Genomic DNA, 19314 nt, shown 5'->3' with positions numbered 1-19314 from the left:
GTTTAAAATAGACTTGAACTTAAAATTAGCTGGATTAATTTATGATTTAACTGGATAATAGCAGAATAATAATCACTATCACATTTTGAGAATTTTGTGTTGTTATGCAAAGACTTGTACAGCAGATAGAGCAGCACGCTCTATCTATCTCTTGAAGGCTGGCCTGAAGTTAGGTTGCCTTAAGCTGTAGCTTGATACTTAATTCCTTGTCTACGTTGTGTAGTTGTGCTAGTGGAGTGCTGGGAAGTGAAGAATCCAGCTTCTCTTGGCAGCTGCTTCCTCAGGTGCTGGAGCTGGGCTGGCTGGAAGACACTTCACTTGCGAAAGACAGTCTAAATGGAAAAATAGTTTAATGTCAGGTTGCAAATGTCATCCTCAAGTTATCTCCCTGGGCTATTTTCAAGGTGGGGGGTGGGGTGGTGGTGGTGCTATTTGTTCTGCAGTTTTTTTTGTTCTTCCTTGCAAAGATCATAGATCTGTATTGTCGTCTTTTTGTACTACATAGTATAAAAACTGAGAATAGAAAAGTATGATGCCTACCCAAAAACTCTTAATTGGAGTACTTTGTGAGTGAAGAGATGGATATATGCTGGTTAGGAAGGTAAGAAAGCCAGCTGGCTGTCATGACAGGCAAGAACCCTAGTATGCTCTAGCAATGTTTTTTATACTGACATGGTTACGTATAGATCCACAGCAGGAGAATTAAAGTGGTCAAGGCTCAGCTATGTGATTGTTAATCAAGACAGTCTCAGTTGCATCTCTTGACAGAAGTGTGATGGATTTGACCATGTCCTACTCCACTGGTGGAAGAGAGTCAACACTAGTGTTTGTCCAGTATCCCTAAAGACCACCTTCTCTCTTTAGTGCTAAGAGATGTTGGTATTGTCAGGGTTGGTGTCACAGTTCCTGATGCTTCGTGCAGCTTTGGGAGCTTCCAGCAGTGCAGGTCATGGCAGGTGAATAGTGCTGTTGTGCTGATGTTGATGCCAGTAGCAGCACGCTTTCCATGAAAGTCAGGTTTTGGCTGCCACGTGCATTGCTGGCATTTGTTGACATTGGGTTCATCAGACTTTGGACCATCAGTGGGGGCATGAGGAGTTTGTTACATTGACTTGCTTTTACATAGTCAGGTATAGCACTGCAGGCTGAAGCTGCCTTTTGTTGCTAAGATCGTCTAGTAATTATTATGCAGTTAGATTGAGATGTATATGTTTAATACGTTATAAAAGTAGCCTGCCTGTAGTTGTTGGAACAAATCAGTAATATGTTCAGGTTTTGCTCCAGGCTGGCAAATAGCTCTGTAGACATGTTGTCAGAGTGAGGCAGAAGTTTCTTAGAGTTGCTGGATTTATATCACACTACTTGCTTGGTAATGTTACCAAGAGAGGGCATATTACCATTACCCTTGTCAGGATGTTGTTCGGTATCTGTCATCCCACAACAAGGAAGAGAGAAAGATATCTCTTACTATTGTTCTTGCAATACCAAGAAGATCATTGAGGCCCTGCTTTTATATGTGTTTCAGTGCTGTCAAGAGGGACTGTTTCTCACCATTTCAGCTGCATTTCCAGCAGTTCACTTGCGTTATGATACACTCAGGGTCAAGCTCCTAGACTTGTCTTTTTAAAATGATGCCAGGAAAATTTCACTGATGTTTTCAAAGACTTAGCCCTCTGCTTGGAGGTAGTTGTAAGCAATTACGAGGTATGGTGGCCACAGCATTGGCAACAGTCAATGGTATGGCTGCAGTCCTCAGAAAGATCCTTATAAAGGAAGACCTGCATTTCAGTGAAACAGTACTGTTCTGTTGAAAGACTGAGGTCGTTCGTCTTGGTAAGGGGTCTGTGCTGTTAAAGCTTTCTCTGTTATTGGTGTAGATGAGGTGGTCTAAAAACATAAGTGAGATTTGCAGTGAAAGAAAGAATTTATCCTGTTTTCTAATAGAAATGTTAAGTTTAAAATCCTAATTTGTGCCTGTGCTCCCTGGCTTGTTCGATGGCACACTGCTTTACCAGGGGGTCAGTAGTATCATGTAACTTAATGTGGCTGGTGTTAACTTCAGCCAGTTGTGTAGAAAAGAAAAAAAGGAAAATGATGGCTGCAAACCCCCAGTAAACAGAAACAGCTGCTTTGTCCTGTGTGGTATGCTGAGAGTGGAGTTCATTGGCGTCTGCTGTTAAATTAGACTGTACTGCAAGTTCAGTTAAGGCAGTGTCTATGCAGCGGATGGAGAGCTGGTGCTGGTAACTGCAGTCAGAAAGATCTGCTTCTTGAAGTGCTTAAAACCTGCTAGTTGTGATATTTCTTGCAGAAAGGTAACTTAGGTTGTACACCCCAGTGATCTTTAGCATCAAGAAAGAACTGACTAGAAACTGGGAGTTCATTCCCTTGTGTTGAAACTAAAACCTCGAAGATGGAAAAGGGGAATGCATTAAAGCAGGGAGTGCACATTTTATTCTAATGACACAGCATTTTAAAACTGGTCTAATGATGAAACAATGGCAGTTACTAAAAGTATCTTTCAGAGACATTTCATGTTGTGCGTACCCGATGATCCAAAGAAAGGTCAAGTTTATTCGGATACCTAATTAGCTGCTTGAAGTGTGTGCGTAGGGAGGGAGGACTTGGCTACTACCCAGCAGTACAACTTGAATTTTGCCTCCTTGGGGGGAAATCAGTACAAAGTTCAGTCGCTTTCCCTCTAAGTGTGTCGTAAACTGAAGAATTAGGGTCTGATCTTTAAGCTTAATAAGCTTCCCTGTACAAGTCCTAACTTTTTAGTTCAGGAATACATTTCCTAATTAGGCTAGCAGACATGCCTGATAAGGCAAGTTGCTTCTGAATTTCTACAGCCATCTGAAATGTTTTAGGCATGGTGCTGCGGGGAGGGAGGTGAGAAGGTGCTGCAGGGATGCACAGTTTCTGCAGGAAGTCAGAAGGGAATACAGAGGATGGTATTTATCAGAGCAAATACTGCTAGAGTGTCTCGGATGTGACTGAATTTCCTTAGTAGTTAGGAAAGCCCAGGACGTAGTTTCCCTGACCTATTTAAAGTGCTTTGGCTACACCCATGCGTGTCTACCATGGCCAGGTGAGGTGCGTGCCCCAGAAGTTTTCTGGATGTCTTTAAGCCTTGTAACTGCTTGTCCATCTCTGACAACTGGTAGTAGACATGTGGAATTAAAATTGGTTTACCTCATTAAAAGGGAAATATCAGGCAAAGTGTGGCACATGCTTTTCTGCCAACAAGGGTAACAAGCAGAGGTAACTGGACTGTGTACTAAAATAACAAAAACATTTCTTCTGACAATCCTTTGCTGAAGTTACTGTCTTAAAAGGGGACAAAATGGATGCCTGGAATTGGCAACTAAGCTGTTGCAGCAAAACAATGGAATTTTTCTGTATGTACTTTCCTGGACATCTAACACATTGCAGCAAAATGCAAGTGAACATTGTGGGGTGAGCACTGCAGCAGGATGGAGGAAGCTTGCTGTTACACATCAGGGAATAAAGCACATGGTCTCTTCTTGCTTTCTTATGGAAAATATGACCTGGAGAGCATCATTAGGACTTCCTGGTTTGTGTTTTGAAGGCTTATTGCTGCCAACCTTGCAAAGGCCTGCAAATATGCTTGTGAGTTTGACTGACTGCTTTGAAATCTGGAGAAAGTAAAGGAAGCCATCTGACTTCCTTTCTAGATGACTGCCTCTCAGATTTCTTCTGGCTTGCAGAGGAATACCTTTGATAAACCTCAAGAAGATTGTGCAATGCAGAAGGAAGGGAAACAAGCATGTGCCCTTTTCTCCCTGCAGGCTTGTGTTCTTGGTGTTACAGACCATCACGTGAACCTCCTCTTCTACAGCAGGAGTGGTTCTTGCTTCGATACTTTGCCTTAGACTGCCAAATATGTTTCCTTATATCCTAATATAAAAATAGATCAGGAGAAGGCAGGGAGCGGTTGTAGCAATGGGATAGAGTGCTGTAGAAGTTGGAAAAGAGCTCGTGTTGTCCTGAAATGCTGAACTTCTGTTTGGTTTGTCATGAAGGTCTCTTCTGGTTTTGAGTCCCCTCACTACCAAAAGATGTCTCATTGAGGTCCTCGAACTTTCACTCTTACAGGATTATAAGGGCACATCCCTTAGTCTGTGCTTCAGAAAGCTCAGACAGCACTTCAAGAGAGGAGGAGTGCCACTGCTCTGTTGCAAATCAAGCATGAGTATCATGCAAGTAAGGGCACCAAATGAGCTCTGTGTGTCAGCAAGGGTTCCCTTTGTAAGCATCAGAAAAACAATTTTTTAACCCTGGTATCATAGTGTTGGTGTCACAAGGAAATTACTATAAAATGGATAAATCTACAGCTCAAAGTAGACATTTATGAGTGATAATTACTTGTGATTAAAAGTCTAATAGTAGAATTAAGTTGCATCTGAGTAAAACACAAACTACTGTATCACTGTCTCCAGAGGTTTAGAAACAGAATTCTTTATTAACCCAGATGTATTGTTTTTATAGTCATTAAAATGACTCACCAAAATACATAGCAGTGGACAGCAAAATAGCAACTACATAGCCATAATTAGTATCCGGGAGAAGAAAAATCTTAATTGATGATCAAAAGTTGTTAATGATGAAGCCTCAGATGAGTGGTGAGCTAGTGATGGGTTCTGAGATCATCTGCTATCTTGTGAAAAGTTTTTTGTTCGAGTGATGCTGTAATTCCCTTCGCTACCCAGTTAACCTGCATCTGCTCCAAGAAGTTTTTCTGTCCCTTTCTGTGCTCTGAGGACAATAGATAACCTGCACTGTGGAAACACTGGTGTCTCCGTTTTCTGCATCTTAGTGTTCTGAATTAAAGAAGATAAAGGTCCCAATGTTCATGTTAGAGTGTAACTTTCAGTATGAAAACTTCATCTCTGCAAAGCATAGTAAATTGAGTGTAGTGTGTGTTGGGTACACAGTGAGTCTTATCTGATTTGATAAGACTGACAGCATTTCATTATGAAATTTCTTGAACCCTTTTGTGACAAAACCTGAACTAGTTTGTTCTGTAGGTAAGACTGAGTAGATCTACGTACAGACTAACTTAGGTAAGATGCTAGGCTTGTGGAAGGAGTGAATTAGATGCTGCCAGCTGTTAAGTGTTTAATAGTTAAGCAAAGTACATAAGCAGGCATTTTAATGGGAGAAGATGGGTTAAGAAACTATGCATCTAAAATTGTTATAGAATGGAGAATTGCAGCTCTTCAGTAGTTGTTTTTCTTGACCCCATCAAACTATTTACTGATTGCTTGTGCAGATGATTTAGAGTATTGAGAAATTCTTCCTGTTGAGATAAACTGCACTGTGTTGCCAGTGGCTGTCATCGTGGAGATGCCACGTTAGAGGGCAGCTGCAGAATCGAGCTTGCACAATGCCTTGCTTGTGGAGCTGTTGTTTGACTTGCTCACCGGCCAGTTGCATCATTTCTATCTCCTGGGTTTGGGTTTAGTTGGCTGCAGATGAGGATTTAATCTGGGCTTGCCCTCTGCTTACTGCTAGGGGAATAAGGATGTGGGATAGGGATAGCAGGCAGGTGGTGGTGCACCGAAGAGAGGGCATGGCCTCTTCAGGGAGGCCAGCTCTTCATGAGCCCACCCATGCTCAGTCAGTCAGCTTCTTGGTAAACTGCCTAGTTTACAGCTCAAATTTTAAGGCTAGATTAAATACCAAAGCTCTTGTCCAAGAAGTAAAAGCATGAGTAAAAACTCAATTTGGCAATTGTTTTGCCTTGACAATTGTGGTGGCATTTGAAACTGATGTGCTATGACTGCACTAGTCAGAGTGTTTATGGGATGTTCCACTTTATGTAGTGAGTGGTCTGTTGTATGAGTGGAAATATGACAGCTTTATTTTTTGAAATGCCTTTCTGTCTGAAAACCTGTTCCTCTTCTGTTTTGACAGTGGAAAACTCTTTTCTTTACCACTTGCATGTAATATTGTAAATAATGAATTGTCTATGCAAATACCCTTTGGGTACTGCTGGACGACTTGAGTTGAGCTTTTGGCCACCTGGGACTTGTATTCTAAACACCTGTAAAACCCATTCCTCCAACCTTTACCTTCTGCCCTTTCCTCCAGGGAGAGGGAGAGTCAGTAAACTTGGAGGATTTTGCCTCGGACTCCTCTGCTACAAAGTATCTGGTGCTTTGAGTTACCACAGCAAGTACAGCTGGAGGAGTTACTGTGTTGCCCTTAGTTGATTATTTCTTCTTAGTAATTTTGAGCTCTGTGATTCTGAACATAGTCAAAAGGTTAATCCATAATCTTATCCAGTAAGATTTTGTAAATGCTTTTTCATCTTAAAATCACAGGTCTCCATCAGTTTAGTGAATCACTTTCCCAGACTTTGCCTTGCTTCTGCTCGTGACGCTTTTCCTTTCGGTCTCAACAGATGTTTATTTTCCTAATAATTGAGAACAGTGGATATGCTAAAAGTACCTGTGTGGAGGATGCTACAAGGAAAAGCTTAGCAAACTAAAAAAAAATCTTTGGTGTTTGTTCCAAATGAGGGCATGCTAGGGCTGAGCCTTTTTTGAGGTATGCACCCTTGAGTAACCAATTAATCTAATCTTTGCTACTGGTGTCAGGCTTTCTCATCCTTTTAGGCTGAAGTGTGCTAGCGATGTATGCGCATCTAGGCTGCAGAGTCTCCCCACATTCTCCTCCTTGCAGTACTCTGAGATAAAGTTAGCACATCAGTAAATGCAGTTGCTTGCAGTTCCTTGGCCCCTGCCTCACAGAACATGTTTATGTTGTAATTCTCTCTGAAAACGTTGCCTGATCTTTCTGGGGAAAGAGGTGATAGGAGCTAAACTGTCAACTTAATTTTCCTCGCTGTCCACAAGCATAGGTCAAAGGCCTGGAATAAAACCTCTGGGACAAAGTTCAAGCCAAGCTGTTGTTTATGTGGTCTTGTGTGCTGCTTGGGCTTGGGCTGAGATGAGGTAGCAGTGTGTTAATGACTTAGGTTTTAAATTCCTTGTGTCCCCTTTGGAAGCCTTGCTTTAGTGGGATACTGTTGCATGCACCTATCCCGAGGGGGCACGTGGCTGAATTCAAGACTGGAGAGCTTTCCCGGGGCTCATCTAAGAAAGGAGGCACCCTCTTGTGATCACAAACACATCATTACTGGAAGGCTTGTTACAAAGCTTGGAGGAATTTAGGAGGAGAGTGTTGGAAAGCTGGTTTTGTCTGTTTTTGTTTCCTCCTCTTTCACTGTTAGGAGGAAAGCAGTAATTAATACAGCTGGATGTTAAATGCAGCATTTTCTGTTGGCTCCGACTTCTTTCTAGTATTCAGTTTCCAGACTTAGCACAGACAGACGGTAGCAGTCAAGTCTTTCAGTTTAGGACTCTTCTTAGGAGGAAAAATGTTCAGTGATGATCTGTGCTTAACATAGATTTTCTTATCTTAGAGATACATAACAGCCTAATATAGAAATAGTTAACTTTGTTATAAAATGGAGAGCTTAATATACTGGTATTGGCAAAGGATCTGGAAGCATGAACTCTGGCTAGCAGCTTCATAAGCTTATAGATGAAGAAGAAATAACTTGAAGGTTCGTTCACTCTTGAAGTGGTGTCCAAAATACACAGTTTCGGAAAGTTGCTGGGATGCATAGTCTCAATTCTAAGTCTGTCCTTATTAGGATGATTTCAGATGTGCATCGTTGCTTCCCCCGCCCCTCTCCATGCTGGAGCAACAGCTTAAAGTGCAATGTTCTCTGTAAACTCATGCACAGTATGATGCCTGTAGTTGTGCTGTTAGATGTATCAGAAAACGGTATCTAAGAACTTGATTTGAGAAAAAGCAACTTTTAAAAGGTTGTGTGCTGGTTGGTCGTTTTGGGGTTCGTCTAGGTTTTTTAGCATTGTATCCTGAATAAACTGGCATGATTGATAGGAGACAGCAAAGAGATAAGCATGGCAGAGCTGTGCAGTGATGTTAAAATAAACCAAGCAGTGACTTGATGAAGGTTATGGCTGTCAGATAATCCCCAAATGGTGATGCTTGGGTAACATTTTTTCCTTCTCCTGGAGAAGTAAATCCTGGAAGTGTCGCAGTTAATGAAGGAATTGACTGTACATGTACTTAGAAATATTAAGCCAAACTTCCCTTGCATCACCTTCATCCTTGTACTTTGTCTGACTCGCATTTTTTTAGAATGTCTTTTACAAAATGACTTGCTAAGTGTGCTGATAATAATAAAAGTCAAATGTGAGTAAGTCAAGAGCTTTGTATGATGAAGCAAGAATGGGGGGTTTGGAAATGGAAAACTGATTTTTAGTATCTCCTGAAAGAATGCTTAGGAAATAACTTTTTCTACAGCAGAGTATAAACATAGCATGGTCTAAGCACTGCAAGTGGGAAATCTTTATCCAGAGCAATTAATTGTTGAAAATAGTTTTACTATAAACAAATTCATCCACAGCGTTGGTGACTTCTGATGTCATTGAAAGGCTTCCACTGAGGAGGATGGTCTTGAGTCTAAATTTGAGCTCAGGGTTGTATTTTGTTTGTGCTTCTTGCTGATGAGAAAAGTACGAGGGAGCATGGAGAATATGCTCATGTCCAAAAGCAGCTAAGGCACTTGGCAATCTTTGTAAGAGTGTATTTGTCCAGTAAACATAATGTAATAGGATCTAGTCGATTCCCAAATGTAGAAGATATGCTGTAATGGAAATCGTGTTAAGATTTCAGTACTGCTTTGAAAAGTCTTCAATTGCAGAGCTTTAGAGGTGCTTTTTATGGTCAATGTGTACGATTCACTTTTACCATCTTTTAAAATCTTTCAAGACTAAATTAGTTTTCATTTTTTCAGTCTGGTAGTAAGTGCAACATTTTGCATTACACTTTATTGGGGTGTGTGTGATCAGATCAGCATAACTGAAATTGGGAATATTGTCTGCAAAGGTAGCAGTCAAATTGCTTTCAAAAGAAAAAAGTGCAAGGATGCCCTCTCAATCACTATGCTTAACATACAGCAGCCACCGGTCTGTTGTAGTGTGGCATTGAGAGGATTAATATAAGAGGAGGGTAATTGCATCCAAGTTCCTAGTTTTCTGTGCAGTGACTGAACATTTTCTCTAGTTTTCCTTGCTTCTTGACAGAAAAACCTTCCCAAATATACCAGTTTGTTAAATTTTAATTTTATGAGAATTGGACGCTGCTACTTTTAGATTTGTTTTATACTGGAGGAGGCGCCTAAATTATGCTATGTTAAAACAAAAGCCGAACATGTGCCGAGTAGCTGTTGCACTACTTATATGTTTGGAAGACCCAGTTACTAGGAATAGGCACTTAACTTAAAAATAGGTCGGTTGTCATGTGTAGATGTTTAAATGAAGCATACAAAGCTCGTATTGGCTCTTATAAAAGCATTAGTGTATCTCCCGGTAAGTGTAAAGTGATAACAGCCTGATGGAATTGTTTCAATACAAATTACCTTTTCCTTGCTTTACAGGAAAATCTTCACTGACGATTCAGTTTGTGGAAGGACAGTTTGTTGATTCATATGATCCAACCATAGAGAACAGTAAGTGAATCACTTTCAAGCTGCTCTTCTGTACCTAACTAACTTTTATCAGAAGCCATTGTGGTTATACATATTACTTACGTGGGCATTTACACATTAGCATTAAAGCTCATTAATTAACTGTTAAGCACTGCTTTAGAAGACTACTAAAACTTACCAAGTTTACAGTATTTCAGCATGGAAATCACTGTGTGCCTGTTTCTCCAAACAGCTAAACTGTCTTTCAGCAATAAATGAAGGAAAACCAAATCAATCTGACTAAAATGCATCTCATTCTTGTATTATATGTATGCTGTTGGACATCTACTTCCACTAATATAGTCAGGCCACTTCAAATTAAGTATGTCATACCTATATGAAAATGTGCCACTACATAGAAGTGTTCCAAAGCCTCAAATGTCTCATTTGATCAGTATATCCCGATGAACACAAAGCCAGCCATCCCAGTCAGGAGCAAATGACTACCTTAGAAGCTAGACATGCTGTGGCCACAATAACATGATAGTCTTTTAAATTACTGATTTCCAGCTGCTTGATAACAAGCCTGGTACGCAAGCAGCTTGCTGCAAATACTGGGTAACTGACTTCTGAAGTGTCTCTTATTCTCTTAGCATTTTTTTTATATAGTGCCTTTGTGAATAGTTAGCATAGCAGGTAGGTAAATATACTAATATTAAAAATGCTGCAAAAAGCAACAAGTTACTTCAGAGGCGAGTTACTTGGTATTTGTTACAGTCCAACCACCGCTTTCGGAGCTAGCAGTAGCCGTAAAGTACTTGAGCAACTGTGGCGCTAGGCTGAGTAACTTGGTCCTATTGGCTGACGTTAATCATGGCAAATAAAACCTTGATATCGTGATCCTAACCTTGGAGTGCTTGAATTTTAATGACTTCTGAAATGCAGGGGTAGCACATGTTTCTTCTGTTTTGAATTTGTGCAGTAGGATGTTGACCCTGTGGGATACTCTGGAATTTTGAATGAAGTGACCAGCAGAACAAGGTTTCTTTTGGGTATATATGGTAATAATTACAAATCAGTAGCTCTCAGCATATTTTACTCGGGGTTGTTTTATTGCTTAGAACTAAAATTCAAATGCTACTTTTTGAGAAGCTCTAAATTTGCTTCAGAGAGCCAGGGTGGATAATTTGCCCCTTGACCTGAATGATTTGTTAGTCCTTATACAGATGTCATTAATAGTAACATTTTCCATCATCCCTTTTTACTTTGTTAGAATTATAAATAAGGTTTGTTTTTAATTAGAGCTGCTGACAAAATATTGGGGATTAAGCTTCTATATTTTAAATCTTAGTATCAGTTGGGACACGTTATTTTTCACTGTCTGTGCAATATAAATACAAATCACTTAAAGTAATCTTTTAGTTTTATGCAGGTATATGGAAATGATTAAAGCTTGAGAAACATGGAGTCAAAATCCCTCCAAAATACTGAGTCTGTATCTTTTTTAAGATTTTGACACCTTGGCCTGTTTCATCCTTTACAGGCTCTTGTCCATAGAAACCTATTGTCTGTAACTGCTAGTAACTTCATAGTTGTATGTCTCACACTGGTAGCATTTATTAACTATATGAAAATACACTGAATGAATTCTGCGTTTATTTGACTCTTGTAGTCTGCTTGAAGGATCTGTATTCTAAACACTGAGCTTGTTATGGCCATGAAAACTTTCTTGGGCAGGGGCATCTTAAGACTTTTCAACTTATCACTTGATTTCTTCTTTGTTTGGAAAACAGCATTATTCACTTGGTGAAAGTCTTGTGAGCTGCGGCATTGCTGGAGGAATTTGCTTTCTGAAAGGTAGAGAATCGAAGGGCCTTTCTTGCATCAGAACACTCTGCTGAGGAGTAGGGATTGAAAACGTCAAAGATGTGCCCTGAGATTCAAAACAGTAGGAAGTCTGTCCCATCCTTAAGCCCTGTAAGGCCTGATGGAGAGACTTCTTTAAAAATGCTTCTGTGAAGAATGGAGGAGATAACACTTTCAAACTTACCACTAAAATGTAAAAGATATTGAAGGTATCTTTTTTTAAGGAAGGTGTGTGCAACTAGTTTTGATGGGATTAGTATTAAACCATTCTTTTGACCTAAGCTCTTAATCTTTTTAAAATCCTTGTTCCAAATATAAAACTTTGATCAATCCAGTCTTTTGACACTCCCAGCTGTATATTTCTGCTTCTGTGCAGGGTCATATGACAAAGTAGGTAATGAATTCTTTTATTGTTTTCCTAGCTTGTAATTTCAAATCTGGTTGACGATGCTGGCAAAAGGGGTTGAGAAGTCCAGATTCCTGTACTAGGGGCGGTGTTGGAGAACGCTGTGTTTTTCCAGTGCTTGTTTTAGCAGGTTATAAAACCTTTTTAATTTCATCTAGTGACTGAGTCTACATTAGTGTCACAAAATATACAGGGTAAAGAATAGTCCAGCCTATGTGATTTCTGTTTTGTCTCCAGAAAATTGTTACTGATAATTTATTACAGTGTCCTGCCAGCACTGATGAAAGGGTAGAAAGCTGCAGTGCTGCTGGTAGCTTAATCTTTATAATTTTTGTCTTCAAATAGTAAAACTTGCACAAAAATCGAGTCTAAAGCTAAATTGTATAGAAGGTAAGCTATAGTTAAGCTCTTACAGGACCAAGTTTTATGGCATGTAAGACTTGAGCAATAGGAATAAGACCTAGTATTCTAGTAGTTTCATTTCTCCAGTGTAAAGATCTCTACCTTCTTTGGAAGTAGTAAAGGGGGGAAAAAAGGTGCATCAGGTTTCACTTAGTGTTTAACAAAGTCAGTACCACTTCGCTGCTGCTTTTCACCCTTCGCTTCTATTGCGTTAGACCCAGAAAATTAATTTATTTAAGCTACTGAGCATGCTGAATTTAGTTTTTTCTAGTAAATCTGTGTATTGGGAAGAGTAACTTGTAGCATTTCGTGGCAGCAGCAGAGGTGAGAGTTAATTGCTTAGCAAAATAGAATTTCCCTTCTTGAATGTCCCGACAGGAGTGACACCACGATGGGAGCTATTCTTAAGACAGGAAGGTTGAGAAACTAGTAGAATGATTGCCTGCAGGAGTGTTGGAAAGAGGAGGAAGATCCTTGCAGAGCAGGAGTGTGTGGAGGGAGTCTGTGTGGACACTGAGCTGGGTGAGGCTCTGAAGGCAGAGTAGCTCAGATGAGCTAAGACCAGAACAATTTAAAACGCAAGGATTTTACTGGAATAAAAACTAGAACCTTGATTTGGAACTCAAAGCAAATAGGTCAAATGGAATAGATAATGAAGATGTAGACATAACTGCCCCCACCCCCATCTTTGCAGGGATGTTTCTGATTACCATTAATTCAGTTGTTTTGTGTTGCAGAAAAGCTGACTGACTGCCCAAGTCTCAAAAAATGTTTCTTCCAGCTCCTCTGAGGCCTGCCTGTCTGCTTTCTGCTTTTCTTTGCAGTTTCAGAGAAGCTTCTAGCACTGTGCTGCTCTCTGTCTTCCTTTCTCCCCTAAACAGGCTCAGTAGCTCCCTAAGGGGAGGAACAGTCTTCCTCCAAGGGCTTCCTACCTCCATCCCATGTGTTTTAATACACTTGTGATTAGAAGCGTATCAGAGGAGGGAAAGGGGCTGGAGGCACCCTAGTAGTTATGGAGGGGATACCTATAGGTTTAGATGGGTCTGCTAGAAGCTTCTTTAAGGCTAAACTTCGTCCATGTATTTCATGGCAGGTGCACTGGAAGGGTGAAGTATGCTTCTTCCCAGGAGTTGCTGGTGAGCAGCCTTCTCAAGGGGTAGAAATGAGGCTTCTGCGAAATATCAAAAATAGCTCTGTTGCATTACACATCTCAGCGTTGTAAAAGATGTCCTGGCAGTTTAGTGATAGGCATTGGCTTTAGAATGGAGACAAGAAGAAAGGGATGCAGAAGGTAGTAACCGAGGAACACTTACAAGGTGGCTGTATTTAACCACCAGCCAGTAGCTCTGTGGGAATAATGTTACACCACTCTCATACCTTTACTAAGTGTCACTATTGATCTGAAAGTCTGCGTTCATATGCCTGGTACTAATTTCTTAAAATGTCTTGTTTTCACAGCAGCTGTCTTTTGACTTGCATGTGGAAATCGTTTCATTCATGTTAGTCTAATTGAAATATACTTGATCTTATGGTAACAATCAGCAGCAGCTCATGGAGTTGCCACATAAGTTACACTTCTGCTGAAGTGTAGCAGCATTCAGGGCTGTGCTCTGCATCTAATTTTACCAGGACTTTCTCTGACAGCAAAATGGCTTTAATTCTGTGCAACACAGCTGTTGACTGCTGCACCCTGAACTGTGTGCATAGCTCTGTTTGGTGCTGTGCTGTTCACTGCAGCACTGAATTCTCCAGGTTTCAGCAATGCATCAGAACTAGAAACAGTTGTAGGTGAAGGTGGGGATTGCAGCTTTCCTCATATAGCTACACTCGAGTTATGCATTGCAAGCTATAAGCACGTACTTTTCTGATATCTGTGTGCTTCGGGGAGCTATAACAGGCTTTACCCATGGTTCTGCTGATGAGCAGTGTTTCACAGGTGCTAACATTATGACTAGGACTGCAGAGTTTGTTCAGGTCTGCTGAAATCTGTCCTTGTCATACCAGGAAGAGCCATACTGTGCCATGATCGTGTTATCGGTTGTTTGTCTTGCTCAAGGGCACAGCAGAAGGCAATGTGTCCCAGGATTGGTAGCTGATGGAATTGGAAGTAAAGACTTCCTCTTGATCAAGGGGACCTGTGAATCACTAACAGCATTTCATAGAGCTCCAGTTTTTTCCCAGGAGTAAATTCTTACCAGGAATATTTTTTAAAAGCTTCAGCAAAGAAACGGGAGTCATTAATGATGACTGCATCAAAGCAGATTTGTGTTCTTGCAGTGGGCTGTTCCTAGTGCTACAAGCCTCTGCACTGAACTAACAGTTCTCCTCACCCAGTCTGTGGTGACGCCACCACTGTTTCCCTTCCCCCGGCTCTGTCACACTCCGCTTCCACTACTGATGATGGTGATGTCTTTGCTGGGTCTATTCTAGGCTTCTAGAATAGTCTGAAAAAGCTGCCGTCTGTCTCTGTCCCTTTTTAAATATTAACTTCATGAGGCTCTTGAAGCTTCTTTGATTGCAGAGTGCTTTCATGTGTACGTGAAGTGTCAAGAGACTAGAGACTGTTACTTTTAATATACCCGGTAATGCAGTACCTCTCCAGATGAGTCTGTTTTCCCTCTGATTTGAAGGAGCGGTACTGTATATAGCAACGCTGCATCTTAACATCTGTTCAAATGATTGCTTCTGTCCCCACCATAGTATTCACCCAGGGCAAAAAGCTGTTGTGGATTCTTGCTTCATGACCCTAAAATCTTGCGCAGCGCTGACAACAGCGTCCAGACAGTGGCTTGATAGCAGCTTGCACACACATCTGCTAAAGCAGCTTTCTCGGGGGATGGGCAGGGTAAGGTAGGAGCTCGCTCTCTGAGGCTCCACTTCAGATTGCCCTTGTCAGTATTGTAATGGAAGCTGTAGGTACGCTTTACATTGTTTAGACGCTCTGCATTAGTTTGGCTTTGCTGTTTGAATTATTCCTCTTTTTAAAAAGGGTGCTTTGATTCACTAGGTGGGCTGAAACCTCCAGTTTCAGATATTTCAGCCCACTTACTCAATATAATGCTCACATTGTGGAGGCTCAACAGGGCAACAGGCATTGGTGGGGAAGAAGAAAGTTGGTGAATTTCAGCTTCTAGGAGAGCCTTTACAAAACTCAGAAGGCGTAGGCAGGGGGCTGCACAGCGGGATTGAGAACATTCAGCTTTGCAGCTTTGGGAAGCTGTTGGACAATTTAGAGTATGATGAACAGGTCACTGCAGTATTAGCGATTTCCCTGCTCATCACTGCAAGGAAAGATGAAGCTTCTTAGGACTGTTAGTATTGGGGAAAACCACCTCAACCAGAGGACAACACAAATTTCACTCAACGTATCAGTACTGCCCAGTAATTGTGTCTTGAGTGCAACACTAAGGCAAAGCTCTGAAGCCAAGGTTTGTGTGCTCTGGTTGGTACATATAGTGCTCGGTAGTACGTTATTCCTACAAGAGCTGCGACACTGTTTGCTTTTGCAGTTACATAATACGAACAGTCAGTATGATTCCTCGGCTCACGGTGCGTTGGCATTTCGTGAATCTGAGGAAGAGAAGCAGTGCTCAGCCCTTTCAGGGACTGAATGTACTTCCTGACTGAGGACTAGATAGGCTGGTAGAATCATGGTGAGCTTCTAGCTAAATTCTCATTGTGTAGGTTTAGTATATTCATAAGTCAGGCTGTGTGTGGTTTAGCCCTCAAATTTTTTTTTAATCCAGATAATTTACCCCATGGTAATTACATTTAGGAAATTGATTTTGCTAAACTGCTTGGAAACTGAGGAAAATGTCCTATAATAAGTTCAGAGTTAGCTTTGATGCTAATTGTATTTAAGTGTCTTGCATTACCACAAATTGTGGTTGCCTGGAAGTCTCCTACAAGGAAAGGCTTTTTACGTGCATTTCTAAGTAAGTAAAGGAGAAGCTGCTGCATTCAGTGTGAGAATCTTCTGAAATCTGAAATTTTGAAGTAAATGTCTGAGTTTTGGGTCTGTAATATGCTAGTAAAGAGTACACCCACCTGATCTAGCCTTTTACTGCTACTTTAAAGCCTGTAAGTGAAGTTCTTCTTACTGCCTTGGCTGACAATGGCATAGATGAGTGGCTTCTGATCCCTTCCTTGTTTATGATTCTGAAATGTGTATGTATTTCTTATTTGTTCCAGCTTTTACAAAACTGATCACAGTAAATGGCCAAGAATATCACCTTCAGCTTGTTGACACTGCTGGCCAAGTAAGTTATCATTCTTTCTTTGAAACTTTCTTCAGAGTTAAGAGAAGTATTCATATTCCTGTAGAGCTAAGTTGGTACATGTGCCCAAAACTGAAGTTTAACATAAATTATTCTGCCTTGTCATTTAGTCACCAAAGAGCAATGTTTCTGTAGGGTTTAGTTAAATGGGTTTTTTGGTGTGGTTTGTTTGGTTTGTTTTTTTTTTTTTTCTCCTGTCTATTGAACATATGCCTAAAAAAGTGAAGAAGGAAGTGCCCTGACTCTGTTGTACCGGAAGTTCATAAGTAGCTTGCTTGATACTTACAGACTAAACTAGCAGTCTTGCTTTAGATAGAAAACATCACTTCAGTAAACTATAGAGAAGTTTTCCATGACTTTTTGCTCTTCGTGTGCTCTAGCTATACCACCGTGACTTATATCCATGAAATACTCATGGGGAGTAGACAGAAGTGCGTATAGGTAGTACTTACCAGGTTACCAACAAACTACTGCAGTTTGTTTACATTTTTAAGTAATGATTCATGCATGCTTCTGAGCTTCATGTAATGACGGGGAGCGCAGGAGGAGACAGTGAACACGTGTCCTGTGGCATGGTCAGTAGCTTCACGAAGTACAGGTTTTCATCGTATAGTGCTGCTTGGCTGAACTTGCAGTGCACATTCCATGCGCTGCCTTTTGAAAGACTCTATATTAAAAAAGAGAATAAACAAAAATAACCTCCAAACCAGAAGAGTCCCCTGTATTTTTTGTCTTCAACGTTTTATTGCTTACATGTTCTTACCTTCTGTGAGTTCTGATATTTAAGCCTTTGGGTTTTTCCAAACTATGTGTAGTGTTAAGCAATCTTAGTGTTGTAAAATATGCTGCCAGTACTTAATAACTTTAAAGCTGCAGGATGCTTGCTCATAGCTGGGACGCTGTTCAGAAGGGTTGTAACCTTCTAGGTATGTTTGATCATTTTCTTTGAAGAGAAGTACACGACTTAAGAATAACCATACTGTGTTTATAGGGTGTCAGCTTGTGGTGCTAATCAGCAACACTATATCCACTTATAATCTGCCAGAGGTGTCTGAAGTGATTAAAAACACAATACTGGCGACATGTGCTGGGGCAAGATTGTTTGATGGGGAAACGTTCCACAGAGGAGAGCAGGGATGAGATGGGCAGGCTGTTAAGTGTGAGCAGCAGAGCAAGCTCCATAGGTTTCACTTTGTGCCAATATAAGTGTGCTTGCCGTGCATCGCCAATTGCAGCATAGCGATAAAAGTAACATTTCTCTCTAAGGAAGAAATGACTGCCTGGGAAGGCTGTGTAACTTCACTGGTAACATACTTCTACTGATGTTTATTTTCAGGGCTGATTTAATGTTGTACAGTATTGTAAAACCAAAATAACTTCTTTCCCAGCCTGTAGTTATTTTCAGATTTGATTCTTCTTATGAATGACTTGAACTTTGAGTTCTGGCTCACAGGGTTAGAGGGGAAAGAGAATGTTGGGTTACGGAAGGTGTGGCTTGAACAGATTTCTTTCTCAAGTCTGTCTCACTTAGTGATCCATAGGGAGTCCTTGTGTAGCAAGGATTATATTGTAGATTTGTTATATACTTGAAAACTTGGCTCTGACTTGAAAAGTTACGCCTACGTTGTTTTTATCACTTGGCAAAGTTTGTAATTTGACCCACAAGTTCCAGGAAGCAGAGCAGCTTTTCTTCCTTCTCCTAACAAGCTAAAAATTAAGTAATAAATGAGAAACAGTTGACGTTACGGCACTTACTTTTCTTGGTACTCCTCTTCTGTCCCATGCGTCTTTACCTGTCATGGTTTTCTATTCAGATTTGCGTGGTTCAGTTAAACAGGAGTCTTGGTACAGGATCACAGAAGAGAAGTGCCAAAGGAAGTCTTACCTAACACCAAATTCCAGCTGGGGCAATCCTAAGAAATTCTGGGTAAAGTCAAACAACTACAGAATTGCACTTTCACCTGTTTTACACATAGACTGGCTCAGATCCCTTCTGTATTGACTTTGGGATTACACGGCCAACTGAAGTGGTGGTTTGGCGTTTCAGCGAATGTGGGGGAGGGCTGCCCTCAGTGTGTAGCAACAAAGGCAAATGAGGGCATTTTTGCCAAGTGTTACGCTTTCAAACTTTTTTGGCTGAATCTGTGAAGTTGATTTATAAAGGGTTTTTCCTCATTTGCCAGTTACGGAAGTTTGATTCCTTTTGGCTGTCTAGATTTAAGCTGTGTGATTGCACTGCTCCATCTGTTCAGTCATGACAATGTACAGAGAGGTTCTGTGAACTTAAGCTAAAATTAACATCTTAAGAGGCATAGGTTTAAAAATTTGAGAACTCATACGTTAAGAAGTATGGCTCTTGTCAAAATGGAAGTGTTTCCTGGGCACATCTATTCAAATGATTTAGATTTTTAACATGGGATTCATAGTATTTGTGTTGCATTTTTTGCAGTCTGTTTCATTTACCAGTTTGGTCAGTTCCTTTTCTAGAGGGGTAACAAATTCAGTCATTAAGTTTCTGTTGTGTTTTGGTTTTGGGGGGCGAGGGGGGTGGTTGGGGTATTTTGGGTTGTGGGTTTGTTTTTTTTTTTTTTTGCGGGGTGTTTTCTTGTTTGTTTTTGGTGGTGTGTTGTTGTTTTTTAATTTAAGACTTGCCATATAGTGTGAACTTCGAGTTGTCATAAAGCAACTAATAACTATAATACTTGCATCTACAGTTGATAAGCATTAGTTCATTAGTAAGCCACAGGTATTCACTTCCTAACAGACCCCTTAGGTAGTTTAGATGTGATCAGTATCACTGGAAGTTATGAATGGCTAGATCCTGTCATCAG

The 19314-nt window shown here is 40.6% G+C and overlaps 1 protein-coding gene across 2 annotated transcripts in view; it reads left to right on the top strand.

The window, feature by feature from the left end:
* RHEB (Ras homolog, mTORC1 binding) overlaps window positions 1-19314 on the top strand; it is a 42952-nt gene that overhangs the window by 10441 nt on the left and 13197 nt on the right. For both annotated transcript variants that reach the window (XM_075082279.1, XM_075082280.1), the window contains exons 2-3: window positions 9503-9574; window positions 16398-16465. In XM_075082279.1, coding sequence (XP_074938380.1) covers window positions 9503-9574; window positions 16398-16465 — 140 coding nt within the window. The remainder of the gene's footprint in view (window positions 1-9502; window positions 9575-16397; window positions 16466-19314) is intronic.

This window comes from Phalacrocorax aristotelis, chromosome 2, assembly GCF_949628215.1.
Source record: "Phalacrocorax aristotelis chromosome 2, bGulAri2.1, whole genome shotgun sequence".
Taxonomy (NCBI): domain Eukaryota; kingdom Metazoa; phylum Chordata; class Aves; order Suliformes; family Phalacrocoracidae; genus Phalacrocorax; species Phalacrocorax aristotelis.
Note: the sequence above shows the minus strand (reverse complement) of the source record. Positions and strands in the feature narration are given on the sequence as shown.